At 43.9% G+C, this 18,813-nt stretch overlaps 3 protein-coding genes across 5 annotated transcripts in view; 2 read left to right on the forward strand and 1 right to left on the reverse strand.

Moving 5' to 3' along the window:
- The window catches only part of LOC105901240 (protein C9orf135), a 5,011-nt gene extending 4,290 nt beyond the window's left edge, over positions 1–721 (reverse strand). The window contains exons 1-2 of the mRNA XM_031570571.2: positions 346–721; positions 21–132 (exon numbers count right to left, since the gene is read on the reverse strand). Coding sequence (XP_031426431.1) covers positions 21–132; positions 346–380 — 147 coding nt within the window. The 5' untranslated portion in view covers positions 381–721. The remainder of the gene's footprint in view (positions 1–20; positions 133–345) is intronic.
- Positions 722–760: 39 nt separating this feature from the next.
- On the forward strand, positions 761–12,791 carry ptar1 (protein prenyltransferase alpha subunit repeat containing 1). The gene is made up of 7 exons (XM_012828670.3): positions 761–883; positions 2,323–2,492; positions 3,093–3,159; positions 3,409–3,513; positions 4,426–4,663; positions 6,434–6,807; positions 8,480–12,791. Exons 1-7 carry the CDS (start codon positions 798–800, stop codon positions 8,916–8,918), a joined length of 1,479 nt encoding a protein of 492 aa, XP_012684124.2. The 5' UTR covers positions 761–797; the 3' UTR covers positions 8,919–12,791.
- A 96-nt stretch (positions 12,792–12,887) lies between these two features.
- The window catches only part of apba1a (amyloid beta (A4) precursor protein-binding, family A, member 1a), a 47,280-nt gene continuing 41,354 nt past the window's right edge, over positions 12,888–18,813 (forward strand). For 2 of the 3 annotated variants that reach the window (XM_031571210.2, XM_042708261.1), the window contains exon 1: positions 12,888–14,675. The gene's annotated coding sequence lies outside the window, so the exon portion shown is untranslated. The remainder of the gene's footprint in view (positions 14,676–18,813) is intronic. The other variant, XM_042708260.1, reaches the window with a different exon arrangement.

Raw genomic sequence — 18,813 nt, forward strand, 5'->3', positions numbered from 1 at the left:
ACTGCTGTGCTTTTACTTACTACATCTTTGCATGTCCCAAAATGTTGATATGTGGATTTATGGAGGAATTTCTTTCCTTCTGGGCATGTTGTGAAATCATAGTCTTTGGGCTCTGCTTCTCTGTTCTTGTGCCTTTAATGAAAATCTCAATTTGCTTTATTTGGCAAATAATTGTATGCATAAATCATAACCTTTTACAGTGCTGACAGTCCCTTCAGACAAAAACCATGAGATGAGGCAGAAGATATTTTTGGAGGAGATCGCCACCACTAACTACACTGATAAATTGTGTAGGTATATTACTACTGACCACAGTTAAATGCTATGCAAACCAAATTCACTCACCAGTTTGAAACAAGAGTTGGTCGGCTGTAGTACATCTTTGGGATTTAGAAATGACCTTCAGTTTCCTGACTCTGACCTCTTTACAACATCTCACAGTACAACTGGCACCTCAGAAGCGTTGGAACCTTGATGTCATAAACATGAATTCCGGACGTAGCTGTGTAATTCTGAAAAACACCACATTAAGCCACTTTATACAATGAAAACGATCGTGCTTTCGACAATTTTTGCAGGTCTGCAAAAAAATAAAATGTGTGTCTTCTGTTGTTTTCTAATAAGCATTTGTGTAAACACAACTGGCCCAGGCTGTTAACTTGTAACAGCAAAGCTGGTGTGTTGCGTTGCTATGGTGAAATGTCATTGGGTTGTTGCGTCCACGGTTGCGGCTAGGTTTTCTAAATGTCCCGGATGAGGATGGGTCACGCCCCCTTGACGTCAGCGTTATTCTGAAAATGGCTGAGTCGGAAGAGGAGGTGGACGTTTTGGTTCAAAGAGTTATGAAAGATATTAATAACGCGTTTAAGAGAAACCCTAACATGTAAGTTATTTATGCTACTGTTGCTGAAATTTAGAAAGTTTAGAATGAGTTGACGGGAGTAGATCTAGCATGATTTCTGGTAGCCTAATATCAGAGGCCACTTAAGCTACATGACCAACTTCTAATTCGAAGGTAGCTAGCTAGCTATCGCTAAATTAGCAAATGCTATACAGTAGCTATTCTAAACAGGTTTACGTGCTTTGGCTAACAAGCTATTAAGCTAACGCTAAAGCACCGCCACCTGGTACCCGGTGTTCATGTGTGGGGTGTGCAGTAGATTTGATGTAATATCTGAAAGCATGTACTATTATTCAATGTAAGATGTGCACTGGTTGTCATGTTGATGGTTGGCCGAGCTGCATGCGGTTTTCCCACAATTTAGCTGGCTGCGCTAGCAAGCATTCTAGCGACAATTGAAAGACCGGGGCAAACTATTTCATTTCCATGCAACGACAGCGAACGAACAAGGCATCTACCGACTGACCAACCAAGTTAACCCTAAATGTTACTCTTGTTTGGTAGTTATAGAAATACCAGCAAAACTAGTACAACAATTGAAATAATTTCCACAACTTTTGAAGCTTGATATCTGTTAGCTCTACTAAATCCTGCCAAGCGAAAAGGTTGGCTGATGGAAAAGCAGAGCTGTAACATGACGTTGAACGTTGTTTAGCTTCTTGCCAGTATGGTTTAAAATAGTCCTCGTATTTACTTCTTTCTCTAGTGCTCCTCTCTTGTGGACACGTTTGTTCACCATCAACACAGTCATGTGACTCAAACAATTACAAGTTCAAGTGATGTAAACAATGCACACTTCGAAGAATGCTGATGAAGCAGGTCCTGGGTTTCTGCTAAATACTGCTGCTTAAAAATAGTTTAGGCTGTGTCTTAAAGTATGTCATACGAATTTCAAATACAGCTCAACTATGATTACATTGGACTGGAATAGATGTCACTCAGAGGTATAAAACACATCTTCAAAAATTCGTATGAATACCACTCATTGTTTACCGCCGATGCTCCCTGTTTTAAAGATAGACATGTAGATCATGTCATAAGTAGAGCATAGGCAGCATCAGGTTAAACACGACCTAGGTTTCAATTTTCAAGTTGTTCTTGCAGTGTGCATAACTGAGGGTTGAGACTTTGATCGATGTTGACCCGACTCTTGCATCACTAGTGTCTTATGTTAATGTCTCAACCCAAAGGTCGTGTCTCATTCGTGTCTTATGTCTTCCTGATGCCCGGCCAAAGCACCTGTCCGGGATGGGGGGGGGGGGGGGGGGTGGGGTGGTGTGTGTGGAACCTTGAGATTTCACAACATGCTCTGTCTCGAGAATTGAGCCCATATGGCGTGCAGTCCTCATTTTCCGCTGCACACTGAGGACAAACACATCACAACACATAGATGTTGAATTCTTGATCTTTCCTTTTCACAGTGATGAGATTGGACTCATCCCCTGTCCGGAAGCCAGGTTCAACAGGAGCCCCATTGTCCTGGTGGAGAACAAGCTGGGAGTGGAGAGCTGGTGTGTGAAGTTCCTCCTGCCCTACGTCCACAACAAGCTGCTTCTCTACAGACAGAGGAAACAGTGGCTTGACAGGGAAGGTAAGGTGCCCTGAAAATGCTTTGCCATTGTGTGTGTTTGTGTGTGTGTTTTTTTAAATCTATAGTCCACAGTTGATTTTTTGATTGGACACTCCTGTTGAACATTGATATGCCCATAGCCCTTAATGTTATTCACATATTTTTACACAGACATGTTATTGGCAGTGTAATTGAAGCATTCTTAAAGAGTAACCCCACAAGCATGATTAACTGTTGGCGTGTATGCACTTTGAGAAAGAGTAGCTGCCTTGGCATCAGCTTAATTTGAAACATGGCCTGCACATGAGCAGTAGGTTGTATACATCCTCTGGGTCATGGTGAAGTCAGCCTGTGAAACGGCTGGGTGAATTGCAGAGGCGAGCGACTTCAGCACTACAATTAATGCCCTTTTGTTTCAAGAGGAAGAAGTCAGGCTGTCCAGAGGACGCTGAAAGGGCATTTGCTTTATCACTCTATTCTATCTCAAGCACGTTTTCCACCTCCCATCTCCACAATGAAAAAGCTATGTGATTACTCAGGTATTTTAAGAACAATATTTTTCTCTCTTCCCCCTTCTTTTTATCTCTCCCTCCCTCTCTCTCTCTGTCTTTCTCACTCTAGCGCTTATAGACGTCACCTGCACGTTGCTGCTGCTAAATCCAGATTTCACCACTGCTTGGAATGTCAGGTATCTGTTTCTTTACTGTAGTAAGTGCATGGAAGCTGAACAAGACCCTCACTTCTTGCCTAGCTGAATGCTTGCAGTCTCATCATGTTTCTGTCTCTTTGTCGTTCCTAACACATGAAAACAAGAACCCCTATCCTTTACTCAGTGCTCAATGGCCCCAGTAGTAGGTTGTAAGACTTTGTGAATATTTTGTAACTAGTAAATGATGCGTGTTGTATGCATTTCAATGACACCCCCCTACCCTTTTAGGAAGGAGTTGCTACAGTGTGGGGTGCTGTCTCCTGAGAAGGACCTCTACCTGGGGAAGCTCGCTCTGACCAAGTTCCCCAAGAGTCCAGAGACATGGATCCACAGGTGAGTCTTGGGGCCCATATTCCATCCCACCACAGTGGAAAGACTGTGGAGGGTGACGGCAGACAGGGGCAGCCCCTGTCTGGCCAAACTCTTTACCTCTGTTTTCACCTTGTGACTCGTTTGGGGATACAGGACATACAGTTGAACAGAAAGAAATGCTTACACAGAATTGGTTGCTGTTGCACAGTCACACTCTTGCACAGTGCCTTTTATATTCTTGTCCCATGATCGGCGTGTTAGCCAATGTCGCCAGAAAGCATGGCTGAAATATTTATGTGCAGATTGAAGTTATGCAATTGAAAATGGCCAGCACGGACTCAGCCAGGCTTGGATGTTTTTAGGGTTGAGGCTGTTTTCTCTGCTCTGGATGACTGATTTATGCGCCTCCCATCACCAGCTGATGAGATCAGATAGTCATCTCGTCTCGTGGGAGACTGCAGAATATTAGGGTGGCACAGTTGTGCTGTCCTCAATTTCAGTCAAGCGTGTGATTCTCTTTCAGCATGAGAGAGAGAGAGAGAGAGAGAGAGAGAGAGAGAGAGAGAGAGAGAGAGAGAGAGAGAGAGAGAGAGAGAGAGAGAGAGAGAGAGAGAGAAAAAAGGATGCAGGGCAAGAGAACAGCATGCAAAGTTTAAACAGGATTTCAGTTGCATCGAGCCTCACCAGACAGCTTTATAATTTGACATACTATTTTGTTTAAATGTGATCATTAGGTTGTCTGAATGGCTTGATGTGATCGCAAGGCTGGAACTGTATGAATGTTGACTTCACCTGTCTCTTTTTGGTCAGCATTATATCATAGTTTATTTGACTCATTCTTGACGTGTGTGTGTGTGTGTGTGTGTGTGTGTGTGTGTGTGTGTGTGTGTGTGTGTGTGTGTGTGTTTGTTTGTGTGTGTGTGTGTGTGTCAGGCGCTGGGTTCTGCAGCGGCTCCAGAGGGAGTTCTGCCCTGTTGTTGGCGAGCAGAAGGAGCAGGCAGACGGCGAGCGCGGGGACGGGGAGGCCACATGCCACAACGAGCGACTGCGCCGGCTCCTGCAGGAGGAGATGCGCGTGTGCGCAGACGCAGCAGGACGTTACCCCAGCAACTACAACGCGTGGTCCCACCGCATCTGGGTGCTGCAGCACTTAGCCAAAGGAAACCTGAAGGTTCCGCTCTCTCCTTATGACCTTATGATGTCACAGGCCAGGGCTTTATATTTATTATTTGACCGTACTGGGGCTGCTTTGGCCTGTGGGCTTGCCAGTGTTTCAGGGGGCTTCACCAACTTTAAAATGATGGGTGGGTTGTACCTTATGTTTGTTATTAGTATCCTGGAATATTCATTGTTGTATGTAGTTCTAATGAAATTAATTACATTATTGTACTCTTCCATGGATGGTTTCTTTGTGCAAATTTCTGCAGCGTGATACAGCTGAATTGACATGGCCTTAGTAGTCTATTAGAAAAGGAATGGAAAAGGTTGTTGATTGTTGTCTAGTTTTCATCCAATAATTAGGCCCAACCTGTGGAGTAAAGTACGCAATTTTGTAGGTTCTGAAAGGTCATGGAGATTTCTTTAAAGGTCCTTGACAAGTCATGGAGAAGTTTTGAAATGTTATCATTGTTATCGGTTGGGAACCATGTGATTGTTGAAAGAGAATTATTGTACATTGAATATGCATATTTATTTTTAGATGACTGAGAACCTAGATGCAATGTAGTGCTGAGGTCTAGTAGTAGATTGCCAGGTCTCAGGCTATTTGCTTTATCATGCTATTTGCTTTATCATCGCCACACCAATGCAAAGCTGTGACGACTGCACTGCAGCGCTCAAGGTCAAGAAGCATGTGTGCTTGGGAAGTGTGTTCCAGTATCAAGTGCTTTTTCCATACTTTATGACACTGAATAAACCAGTTGCTGGTGTGTGAGTAAATATGCCAGCAATGTGAAGTTTCTTGGCCTAGCTGCAGATCAAAATAAACTGGCAGACCTATGCCTGTGATAATGCGTATAGCCACCAGGGGGATGGCTCCCTCGAGCATATTAAAGATACATGTTAGAGCAGCGAGATCCTGCTGAGCAACATAGAACTGGATAAACTCTCCAGTTACCTCTTCACTTGCTCAGCCCTCTCCCTGCAAAAACAGTCAACCAGATGACCTCTGACCTCGTGTCGGTTTGCCTCGATGTGGAAGCAGATCACACCCCTGGGAGCGAGTGTGTGTGTGTGTGTGTGTGTGTGTGTGTGTGTGTGTGTGTGTGTGTGTGTGTGTGTGTGTGTGTGTGTGTGTGTGGGGGGGGGGGGGGGGGGGTTGTAAAGACTGCTCATCAGCATGGAGCGCTGATGCGATCCCAGGGGTCACTGCATCCTCAAGGCTGCCGAGGAGATGTGCCGTTTACAGAGCATGTAAAAGAGCAGCACAGAGACAGCCCAAGGCCCTGCTGCCAATGACCGAGTAGATTCGCTTTCATGATGGAGGATACTAAAGTCAGTTATTGGGGGTTTTACTCTGAAGCTGCTAAATAGCAGTTGATAAGGGTGTGTTTCGGGTTGGTTTGTGTTGCAGGCCTTAGCTACTAGACTGATCATAATGAGGAAGTGCTGTCTGTTGGGCTGTGCTGGTGTTCTTCTTTAACTGCTGTTTGGCAACTCTCTAAGAGGGATTTGAAACTGATGTTAAGGCCAATTTCAAATCCTCTTTTTTGTTGTGGTTTCCTTTTTCAATCTCTAATCTAGTTTTTCCCTAAGATTCTACCTTTCTTTTTCTTTTTGTGGAGGTTTGGTTGAAACAGTATACATCAGCATGTAACATGTGTCACTGTGCCTGATTTGTGTCTGTCTTAAGCATACAAGCAAACACCACACACACACACACACACACACACACACACACACGTCTTACCAGCATGTCTCACCTCTCGTCTCCACCCTGCAGATACTGCATGACGAGCTGTCCTCCATGAGACTGTGGGTGTCGATGCACGTGTCTGACCACAGCGGCTTTCACTACCGCCAGTTCCTGCTGAAGGCCCTGGTCAGGGAGCTCAGCCAGAGCCAGAGTCCCAGCCAGCAGACTCAGTCCCCAGCCTCGTCACCCCTGCTCCCCTCCTCCTCCTCCCCGCCGCCACCCCCACAGCGCTCCCCTGCCGACTCGCCTCCGCAGTCCAACGGTGAGGCCTCCACCACGGCCACGGCCCCCGAGGCCCACGGAGCCCCCACCACGTTCTCCCAGCTCTTACATGACGAGATGGAGCTGTGCACCGACCTGATCGAGTCGTACCCTGGTCACGAGACGCTGTGGTGTCACAGGTGAGCAGGTGTCTGTTTGGTTGACTGTTTGTCTTAGTAACCCACTCAGAGCTGGCCCCAGCTGCCGCTCCGGTACTTGCAGCTCTCCCAGCATGTCCCAGACCTTTCGCCCTCTGCCACAGATGAAAAAAAAAAACTGGTTGCTCTTACTTTACTGTTCTCTCTGTTTCCACGATGAATGCACCTGTGCCACAGCGTTGCGGAGCGCAGCGGTGTGACTCCACTGTCCTTGGTCAATTCCTAGCCTGAGCTCCATACTGTGTGTGTCTGTATAACGAGGTGTTAGTGCTTGATGAATGGCCCTGTGCTGTGTAGCCTAAGCTGGGGTGATGGAGCAGGCAGCAGGCAGGCAGGACTGTCCTCCCCCACACTCCTCCCTCCCCAGGGCCTGAACACCAGCTGCTCCGCTGGGAAGTGTTTACGCCGGCTCCGCTCCGTTTCTATAGGCAAACATGTCATAACAGCAGATGTGAGCGATTTGGGATGGAAAGTGACCACCGAGTGCAGCAAGGTGGAAGGAGCTCTGTCTGAAAGCTGAAGAGGAGCGGGTTTCGCTGCATATTGGCCCAAATATTTACACGGCCATGGTAATGATGTTATTTGCATGGCTGACCACAATTCTATCACTTGGCCAGGCAGTAAACACAATTAATGATTGAAAGTGTACAATAAACAGGAGTCTGGTCCATGACAACATTATGTAACAATTTTACCTTAAAATAACAGCTTCAAATCATTAAGGTAATACACTTGTATGACACTGACTTGCAATACATCTGTGCCACTGCCATAGCACGCCTGGTATTGCACTGTGTAACTTTGGTGGACAGGGCGCGACACCTCTAGTGAGAACTGCGTAATGCTTTATGGCACCAACTCACACAACAACTAGACTCTTCTGCTAGCTATAAGAAGAAGTTAGCGCAGTATTCTCTGTATGGACATCATGGCAGAGGCACCGAAGAAACTGTAGAAAGCAAAGCAAGGCAGAGAAAAAGAGAGAGTAACCAAGGAAGAGACCAAAACGGTCTCAGTCTCTGACTAGCTTTTACTCATTGGCGAGAGCTAAAAGTTACAAAAGGATTCAAGTCAGATGCCGAGCTGGCCTTCTTTCTGAAGGACTTGTCAGTGATGACTTATTAGCTGTCTTGCTATTTTCTTGTGTTGTGCTCGCTTGATGTTTGGCTGTGTTAGGAAATGTGTCGATTCGCTAGTTTTTCATCATAAACATGTTTGCCAATGTTATTTAGGAAAGAATGCAATGAAGGCTGTAACCTTATTGGTGTCCTCAATAAATAAATAAAACCATGCAGAGTCATATTTGTGTAAAATGTTGTGACTACCTCGCCAGTCAACAGGCTTCTTTTGTGTCTGCCGTTGTCTTTGCCTGTTCCAGATCCTTCAGCTTCAGCTTGTCGACAATGTACCTTTGTCCATTAGGGGGTCTTGAAGCGCGATTTGCGTTTACAACAGTGGAGTAAACGTGAGCTGCACTCCGCAACTTTAAGGGGAGCTCAGTGGCAAAAAAATACCAATTCTCGCATAATGAGGCTTTAAAGCATGTTAGAGTTATTTCAACTTTTGAAGTGTACAGTTCCATGGAAACACACTTGAAATGTTTTTTAATAGCACACAGTTCTCATTCTCTGCCACTCTCTCCCCCCCTCCGCAGGCGGCATGTCTTCTACCTCTGGCACCACTGGAAGCAGGAGTGTGATCTCGGCCAGGCCAACGGGGGCTCGCCCAACCTCCTCAACCACGCCCAGGAGCCTCCCGCATCCTCCCATCCACTGCTCCACTGCCCTGAGGAGGCAGTGATGGCGAGTGCCAACGGCCAGCACACGGACATGGAGGTAGACGCGAAGGCTGCGGCAGAGACCTGCTCGCTCTCAGACGGTGTGCAGCAGGGCGGCGGTGGTGGTGGCGGCGGCGGCTGTTACGTGCGGGACACCAAGCGGCTGAAGCGAGGACCCACGCCGCCCTGCCCTGCGCCCAGCTTGTCAGCAGAGGACGCTTTCGTCAGCCGCATTCTGGCATCCTGCCGGAGCCCCGAGCAGCACCGCTTCGCTTCTGCCTACAGGAAGTGGCTGGACTCTGTCATAGGTCAGTAGCCTCTCGCAGAAAAGAAAACGACAAGGAAAAGGCTTCCCCAGGCTTTCAATGACTCCCTGCCACGGCACCTCGTACACATGAGGTGGTCTGGAGGGAGGAGGGAGAGATCTCTGTGGTAGGTCAGAGACAGGTCATCTTCACCTCATTTAATTCACCCAGTGAAAGGAAAACACAAACAACAGCCGGACCTTTGTTTTTGTTTTTTAAACTGAGAGCTGTTTGGAGCATATTCCCCTTTTCTCTATGAAAACCCATGGCCCCTTTTATTTATTTATTATTTTCTTCCTGTTCTTTTCTCTTTTTGTTTTGAATAATCATCTCAAAGGTCAGAAGTGGTGTGTGCCTCCCTCAGTTTTGGTGCTGTCAATCTCAGGTCTGTTTCAGCATAATGCAATGGTTTATTTTATTCATTCTTTTGGTCATTATCATTATTTTGTTTTGTTTTTGTTTTTTGGCGGGGGGTGGGGTGGTGCTTGTTCATTGAAGCATTTCTACATCTATTCTTTTACGTCTTCCACTTGAAATGAAAGAAACAGCTGTAGCAGATTCCTTTCGATGCTGCCATCCATTTTTATTCCTGACTCCCTGACTGAATTGGAACAGACTTAAGTGCTGCGTACTGCTACCTTGCGTTTCTGCGACTGTGCATAGACATGAACAAAACATTCTGACATTTCGCCACAGTCAGGAACTAGTAAGCACAATCAGTTGACACTTTTGGAGGAAATAGTTGAACACAGACACACAAAAAAGGAAGAAAGGCTAAGCAGACAGGATGCCTTCGTAGTTTCAACCTTTGCTTTAGTAAGCATGCAGTTTGGATCTTGTGTCTTCAGAGCGACAATAGCAATGGCGTAATAGCTGTGGTAGCTACAGGCCGCGGAGGTCAGCCGATGCACACCCTTAACGGGTAAAGGCAGTCAGGGCTCCTTTTTTCCCCTTCACTGTCACTTGAGCTCCTTCGGTTTATGGCTTGTTTGAGAAGCAGGGTGTAGGTGACGGGGGGGCTGAAACCCCCTAGAGGGGAACTTGAAGCACAAGTTGGCTAAGCGATCACAGGACTCCATCCTTAGCCTGCCATGGGTGTCCAGTCTGAAGGAGGAGCGTGCTAAGTGTCAGAGCTTTCACCATCAACCCACCCCAGCCCCACCAATCAACCTCCCCTCGAACCCTCAAGCTTTTGTCACTCATATGGCCTTAGCCCACAGTATGACATTTCCATCTTTCCTTCTTTGGTTTTTAGCACATCAAAGACATGGCCATTGAATCCCCTTCCCTTTGTGTGTAGATGCTGCTGCCTTTGGTGGTCTCCTGTAAAACACTATCGCCCAGGAAGCTCTTAGTTCGGCTATATTTATGCAACGTTAAATGAGGAAGGAGTGAAGACCGCTTTTACCCATGCTATTTTTTAGCTATATTCCATTATTTTTCTATTGTGGAGCTGATCAACTATGGTCCTAACCATCATCAGTACCAGTATTGTCTGGGTGTTCAAATCCATTAGAGCTCTTAATAAATGTTTGACTTGAATTGGGTTGCATCATCATAGAATAATACATTGATTTGAATTGTCTTGAAAACGTTTGGTGGTTACAATAATAGTATAATTGTATATTGTAAGTTATAAAGCGTTAGATATTCCAAGTGTTTTTAAAACCAGGACTGCCGCACTACTGTTTTGTATAAAGCCAATCAATTAGTGACAGACACTTTTGTATGTCAAGAAACAAAATGCCCATCCTGTTCTCTTTAAAAGCATATCTATAGCTAACATGTCTCTGTGAGGTACACACAGTTTGCAGATTTTTTTGTGTGTAATATATACACACCCATTTTGTCTTCACATTCATTTTTTTTAAGAATGGGAGTATATTATAAATATATATTTGCACAGTTGCACAAACTACAATATACATGCACATTATTTATGGTAACACATTCACAACTATGTATTTTCTGTAGTGATCAAGTTACTTTAAGAGAACTAGTTCATTTTGAACGTGTGCTCTTTATCTTTTCCTTCTGACGGTGGCTGTTTTAATTGCGCTGACATATTGTCATATTCGACTACTATTGCGCAAGTGAGCAGTGATCTCTGTGTTCTGGTCAGATGTGGCGGCACATCTCATTGGTACATACGACTTTTGGGTGGAACACAAGGCATATGTGTGGGTTAAACACAGACTTCCAGTAGTTCACAGGCGACCTCAGATATGAGATTAGGTTTGCTGTGAAAAAAGCTTTTTTCACTTTTGAGGTGTCACTTGTGACACACAATTTTAGACAAAGTTGCGATGTATTTAAAAAAAAAAAATAGATGTGCCATTTGGAATTTTGAGTTTCACATAGAGCTGCTCGTGCGAAGGAGAACATTTTAATTCTGAAGTACTCAAGTAGTGAAGCTCCCAGCAGACCTTGACAACTGTTGAAAGTTTGTGTCACTGACCAGAGTGCCCAAAGGATGCCTTTGATGTGTAGTAGAGTTGATGGACATCCCTCTCTGTGAGTCTCGTCTAAAGAATCTTTGTGACATAACTCAAGTCACGCATAAGTTTGATTGGTGTTCCCCCTGATGAAGGCTACACCTGAACGCTAATTCTGTCTCAAAAGTGCTAGTGGCATTTTGCCTAAGACGGATATCTGTATTCTTTGATCTCTGGCATGTCACAAGACTTTCGGCAGAGGTCACACGTGCTTAAGTCTTGGCCCTACCACGTTTGATGGTTTTACTCTATTATCTGTCCCTTGAAATTGTCAAATACTTTTCAAGTGATTCATCTCTTCCTCGTTCTCCTTTTCTGTGTCTGGTGATTTGGTGATCAGTGTGGTCGTATCGCGCACTTTGAGAATCCTCAGGCCATGTCTGACACGTTTATTTTCATCCCTCCTCAAACTTTGAAGTCACTCCTCTGCTAAAAGGCACTGATTTCTAAGTGTCAAATGCAAACATCAGAACATGACATCTATACTTTGAAATATGTATCTACTAAAAAAAAAGAGAATACTAAAAGAAGTATTTCTTATATAACACCATGCACTGAGAACAAAAGGACAAACAACTGGCGTCTTGCCTCTGAGACACCTTCCCACACTACAAATGCCAACTGTCAGCTGAGATCAGGCCGCCGTGAGGTCAGGGGCTGTTAAGGACATGCTCGTTTTTCATCAGATCTTTGTCCCTCTCTGGCACGTCACTGGAGGGGTTTTAACCAACGCTTCAGATAGCCAACCACTGTGTTAACCACCACGGCCATGTATCCAACCAAGGTCGTCTAACTGAGTCTTATTCTTGTCCGTGTGTTGGAACCACAGCTCCCATTTTGTGTTCTTTGTCTTATCCTATGAGGGCTTCCACCTAAACCAGGGTATACTTTAGTAATAAATCAATAAATAAACAAATATGAAGTGTAACTTAAGATTTTTTGAAGTTAATTATGTTTATATTATTACTTATACTGACTGTGTCTTAAGTGTTTTTCCTGTGTTGCCACCTTTATAATACACATCCATAATCCTCTGTTGGATAAATGTTATTGTATTGCATACCATAGATGAATATGTATAAATGATACATCTATGCAGACAACTTCTGAATTAAGGTTCATTGAGCTTTCAGAACTAAAAGTAGCTTTGATTATTCTAGATTTGCTGCATCTTCATTTCTGTTGATCTAGTCAGGTACGGTACTGTAACATACAACTGACTGGTCTGCAAAGGCTATACTAAGAACGTCTCTCATGACTCACTTTCATATTTATTCATATTAAGTCTTCTATTTATTTGAATAATACCGTTTTTAGCTCCTGTGTTCACCAGGATAGATATATTTTGTCGGCTTCTCACCATGTGAAATAAAAGTTTTTGAAAACAAATGTAGCACGTGTCGTTTGTTCTTTTCTTGATTTTAGAGGTTTCGTAACTTTTCTTAACGCTATTCGTGAAGGCCGTTGTGATCGCCTGCCTAGAGTGATAAAATGTGAGATGCCGTTGGTACATGAGCACCTTATCATTCCTTTCCAATCCCGGGAAATGCGTAAATAAGCAAATGTATAATGTTGACATGTGCATGTGGAGTCATACAACTGATGTGAGTTTTTTTTTAAAGTCATAAAAATTGGATTTAAAAAAAAAAGAATGGCTAAAATGGACAGAATAGGATTGGGTAATCCGCGATCTGTGTCCTCAGTCATGCAAGGCACGCCACCAGTGACCCATCAGCGTTTCACGAGAGGATAGGGCCTGGGGGCTGGTTGGATCTCATGAACATCCTGGTTCGCCAATTCTAATATCACGGCTGGGACATTTACTATACTACAGCGTTTGAAAGTGTCAGCATAGTATGATATTTGTATATTTTTTCTGTGTCCTAGGTGACGATGTTAATTGTAGGGATTCTGGACTGGAATGTTTTAGCAGCTCTGTTCCAGTTTTTGCATTGAAAATGTACTGTTTTCTCTGTTTACAATAATGAAACTGTGACAGTGTAGCATCTGATGTCACGGTGGTGGTAGAGAGGGAGGGGCTGCCTGCGCTCGCAGACCGACAGCCGTCGAACAGGGCGACAGGCAAAGATGGTGGAAGCAGACGTAGCAAGCAGAGCGTCAAAAATGCTTTAAATCTTGCAGTAAAACTCAGGTGAGAGAAATGCTATGTCCCAGCTTTGAATGTTTTTTCGTGTGTGAGCTTTGGTGTTCATGCCGGTCACAATTCAACGCGGATGAATGCGGAGAGGGAAGAAAAAGCGGTGGCTGTTAGATGTGTGTGTTTTTGCCAGGTCTTTAGAAATAGAATGGGTATTTCGCTCAGATAAGGAATACATTGATTGTTTTGTGTGTTTCCATCAAATCGTAGTATGCACATTTTCTGGCGAGTTGCAGTTTTGCATCGTGATTACGAACAGGAAAACAAAGGATGGTGCTGGTGCAAGAAATCATCGCGGTCAACACGCCCCACTTTCCTCCCCATTTTAAACAGTAGCATCATTCAGGTGATGGAGAATTGAAGGCCGATTTGTACGATAGGCTACAGCTGATGCATCTTTCCGTGGATTGTAGTAGTCTCCGTGTTTTAAGCTATGTTGACATTTGTAAACTGGTACTTTGTGTCATTGTTGCAGTTTCCTTTGGTGATATTAAAACTTTATCGCTGTGTGTTATGGGTTTGTGTGTGTGTGTGTGTGTATCGTAGAGATGGTTAAGGAGAGAGCAAGGAGTGTATTAACTGTAGACTACAAATAGATTAATGAACTTCTTTCCTATTGCAGTTAATATTCATGTCGCAGGCCAGTTGGGATATCTGTTACTTGCTCGTGTACAATGACCGAGGCTTGGTGTTTTTTTTTTTGCCAAATAGTGCGCTACTATGCATTAGCTGTTGAATGGCAGTCTCACGATGTAGGCTACGCTTGCGCTGTAGGCTATACCTTCCTGCCAAATACATGCCCTAGATGCTGTATGTGTTTTTGAGATGCTGTGCAGGTGTCATAGGGAAAGCTTTGTATTATTAGCGATGCGACAAGGAGAGAGAAAACTCATTCTCTGAATGAAGAGGCGTAGACCTCATGGGAACATTGCCTGTTTTATTGTGCTACTCCGCGGTCTTCTCCATGACTTGAAATTTCACATTCTTCCGCCGCGTTGCACCTTTGCCTCACCGTTTGATGATGCTGGCCATGCAGGTAGACAGCACGACATCAGTCAGTGGTTATTGGTCACGGTTGAGGAGATGGGAGGAGTGCGGATCTTTGTGGCTCTGAGGTAGGCCATGTAACACCTCCGGTTTGTGCGATCGCTATTGATGGTGCTATCGATGCTCAGTCATGCGTTGGTTTTGATTAACCTGTCTTTGAGATTAGATTGCAAATGTCATTCGTGTCGCAGTATGCAATTATTCAGCTAACTCATGCAAACGGTGTCTAAGCGTATGTTTCATTTAATTGCTGATGTGTGATATTTTTAACTGAGCATTGTCGAATTTGGTGTGTTGTTTCTAGCCAGGATATGTCATCCATATGTGTTTGTACATATTGTGCAGAATAAATCCACTTGTGAGTAGGCTAAACTGTAAGCAAGAACCAAACTTGTTTAATGCGTCCAAATTAAATGTTTAGGGAACTATAATAAGATGTAAACAATACAACTATGCTACATGTCTGAATAACAGCAGACATATGAACTTGTCATAGGCCAATACCCTCTCACACAAACACAGGCCAATGAACAGCTCAGGAAAACGATTTGTTTGCTGTCAATCCTAATCCACAGCGCTTTAGAATCACAAGTGGTGTGTCAGTCACATCAACAAATCACCTGACACAATGTCTAACAAGCCACCTTTTTGCCCAGGGAAGCTAAACGACCTGTGTATACATGACTGCAAAAGTGACTATAACCTTAGACTTTTACCCATTTAGTTGAATAAGTAAACACAGCAATTACAAATAATTGGTTTTGTTTATTTTGCTTTTGCACACAAGACATACTAAGACGATGATTTTTTTGATCCTGCTTGTGTGCTGTGGAAAGCCATTCTTGGTTCTGTGGAAGCTTCCTGGCAAGCATGTGTGTTTGTAGAGGCTGTGGTTCTACAGTTGTCTCAAGTCCACTAGTACAGGAGGAGATTTGTAATAGGGTACACACTGCAGCAGAAGAAGTGATAGATGGGAACATTTCCCTGGAGGTTCAGACCTGTTCTTTTCATTTGGTCTCATTGTTGTTCATGTGTTTTGAGACAGTAATCCAACTGATGGATATAGCTTTATATTTGCTATAGTGCATTGTGTGCGTGCATGCATGTGTATGTTTTGAGGGTGTGGATGGGTGTGTGTGTGCTGGTAGGGATTCATAGCAGAGAGAGAGCTGGAGATGTAAGAAGAGAGTTTGAGTGTGTGTGTAAGTCTGATGGTAGAGGTCTTCATCACAGCGTGCACTGTTTCCTGATAAAATTTGAATTCTATTGTTTAGATATTCAGACCTTAACATTAATGTAATCTCCACTGCCTTATTCGTCATGTTAACACACATCATACAAGTAAGTGTTTACTTCCCTGTTTAGTCTAGATCTTCCTTGGAGCACACGTCTGTAGTAGTGCTGCCTTACTGCAAACAGCCATCCTGTTCCCTGGAGAGACTTTGGTGTTGTCTCATTATAGTTTTGCTATCTATCAGTTTTATACCTCTAATCCATCACAACAGACTGACATGACTTACCTTCTGGCACCTTTGAATCATAAGCATGGTGATTTAGGAGGAAAATCAATGTAAGGCGACTGCTGATTTCAGAGAACTCAGTTGGGGGACGAGGAGAGCTGTTGATGCTGAATGGATGGAGCTTCACACTTCCATTTTGCCAGGCCATATCCACACACACACACACACACACACACACACACACACACACACAGACACACAGACACACAGACAGACACACACACCCGTCTGTTACTTTCTGACGTCCCCACACTTCATCATCCAGAGTGCTTAATTGCATTAGTGTCAGTCTCATGGCGCTGAATCACTCTGAGCATTTGTATTCTCAGTTACTCACCTCAGATGCCTCGCTACACCAGATCTCATCCATGTGCGCATACATTACTCCCCTAAAAAAAAACAAGAGAAATGAGAGAAAGATATAGAAAGAGAGAAGACAAACAATATAGTTAGCTAGTATGTGTGTGTTCTCTATTTCTCTCCCCCCCACACACAGTCTATATTTCTGACTCATTTGTGTGTGAGGAGTGCGTGTGTGCTCTTGGGCTCATATAGCATGTTAATAGCCAGAATTGGTTCCACTTTTGCAAATGTATTCTTATGAAGAGGCTGTGGGTCCTGGTCAGGCAAAGGAAGGGGAAGAAACAACAGCTCCTCAAGATAGGCTCATTAGACTGCAGATATGGAAAGGCCAGAACAGGTCAAGCGTGGAATTAATTAGTAAATTGAGTGGCGAGAATTTGAGAAACGACTGCCACAGATGAGGCTCGACGAGCAGACACAGGTGCAGCAGTTATTTCAGCCGAAGCTGTTCTACTCATTTACAAATCCAGTCATTGTAGATGTAGACGTTGAAGTTGAGCCAAACTCTACTGTGCTGGATGGTTATAGCTGATTGGGCACCCACAAGAAAGTCATACCCAGCCAGAATTGGAAAAATGAACCGTTTCTCCGAATGGAAGGGTGAAAAAACTGCCTCTACAAATTGTGCAATGCAGAGGCTCCGAGGCATGTCTTGTTATTAATCTTTAAGTGGAGCGAGCTGGATTGTGTCTGCGGCCCTAATGCAAGGCCAAGGAAGCGAAACATCTGCACTCCTCTGTGATATTGGGGGCTCGAGCTGGGCCTTGGGCAAGTCATCTTCATGTATTATTTCTCTTGTGCGCCCATGGAAAGCAGCAGGCTTCAGTCACAGCACAAAGGTGGGAGAGCGAGCAAAAAGAAAACCCACAAAAAAAACACCAGTATTGATCTTATTCTCCCCTTCTGCTCCTCACGCTTGGCAGATATTTACTGTATGGTGGCTGTTTGGTCTGTGGTTGGGTTTATGATGATTCATCGCTGAGTAACAGAAGAGTGAATTTACGTGGTCCCTATGTGTTTTAATCAGGGATGGTGGACGTTAGTCATAAAATACAGAGTTATGGATGGGGCTGCGTAAGAGGAATTATTCATGAAGACTAGATGATTAATTAAAATCTTATGCCCCAAGTAGGCGAGTAAACCAAGTTAAAGAAGATGTATTATTCATGGGATAGAGAGGATTTCCCTCATACACCCCTGGTACAGCTCAAATAGAGTGGTCATTTTCTTATATTATGTATTTTGGTCTTTTATTGCTAAATGTAAGACCACCTACCCAAATTAACTCAGAATACTCTGTGGCAACAAAGAAACTGCACAAGGCAGAGCCACATTGTTCAATGTGAATAGTGTTATTTGACGAATACATTTACACACACACACACACACACACACACACACACACACACACACACACACACACACACACACACACACACACACACACAAGGGTAAAAAAAAAAAAACGTTTTTTGTTCCAGCTGTCAAACCATTTTCTTTTCCTTACGGCCAGTCGGAATATTCTTTATAGACATTTTACAGTTCAAGCTCAACTGTATACTGTAGTTTGTCTGATGTTGACCTTGGATTACTTTGCAGCCCAAGGATAAATCTTAGAACAGCTCAAACCCTGGTGAATATGTCTGGACCCGTGTTGGGACTGTCCATATATACAGTATGTGAAGTGATGTGAAATGTAGTCCACAGCAAGGTCCCAGCTCTATTGCTTCTCAGTATGAAGACGTCACATGGTTTGGTTTAACAGTTGCCAAGGTAGAATTTTACTCTGTGCCACTGAATCAATGAGGATTAGCTTTTTTGGGCAGTTTTATGTTTTACGCACGGTCAAGTGGAAATGGCAGTTCTTTTGTTGATTGTGTCCACGGGGTCCAATTTACAGATAACAATGGATTGCTAAATGGATGTCTTATTTGTTTTCCAGTCATTCATTGTAGAGCCCCACTGCGTTTTCTTCTGTTGTGCTGGCTGTGACTAGGCTGTCTGGTGAAAGTGGCTGCCCTAACATGACCTCAGATTGTAGGCAAATAACAGAAATATAAATGATGTTTGTGGTGAGGAATTATGGCTTTGTTCTAAAGCTAAGACCATAATCCTTTTTAACATACACCCTGTTGGTGGTGTAGTCTGTTTGAAGTATTTTAGGAGGGGATTGTCTCAGCTAACAAAGACAAATATTTGGGTGAAAAAAATCGAGTCGAAAACCTCATTTACCCAAAATGGAGAATGGAAACAGCTTGCACTAAGCTAAAACCCTTTATCAGTGTGCCCGTGGGGGACGAAAGAGAAAGTAAACAAATCCACT

This window comes from Clupea harengus, chromosome 7 (assembly GCF_900700415.2).
Source record: "Clupea harengus chromosome 7, Ch_v2.0.2, whole genome shotgun sequence".
NCBI lineage: Eukaryota > Metazoa > Chordata > Actinopteri > Clupeiformes > Clupeidae > Clupea > Clupea harengus.

What these genes read in the sequence shown, in the direction of transcription:
- ptar1 (XM_012828670.3), top strand. Translation starts at nt 798, where the DNA reads ATGGCTGAGTCGGAAGAGGAGGTGGACGTTTTGGTTCAAAGAGTTATG. An exon ending in ACAGTGGCTTGACAGGGAAG is followed by an intron (nt 2,493 to 3,092) that starts GTAAGGTGCCCT and finishes TTCTCACTCTAG; the next exon opens with CGCTTATAGACGTCACCTGC. An exon ending in TAGCCAAAGGAAACCTGAAG is followed by an intron (nt 4,664 to 6,433) that starts GTTCCGCTCTCT and finishes TCCACCCTGCAG; the next exon opens with ATACTGCATGACGAGCTGTC.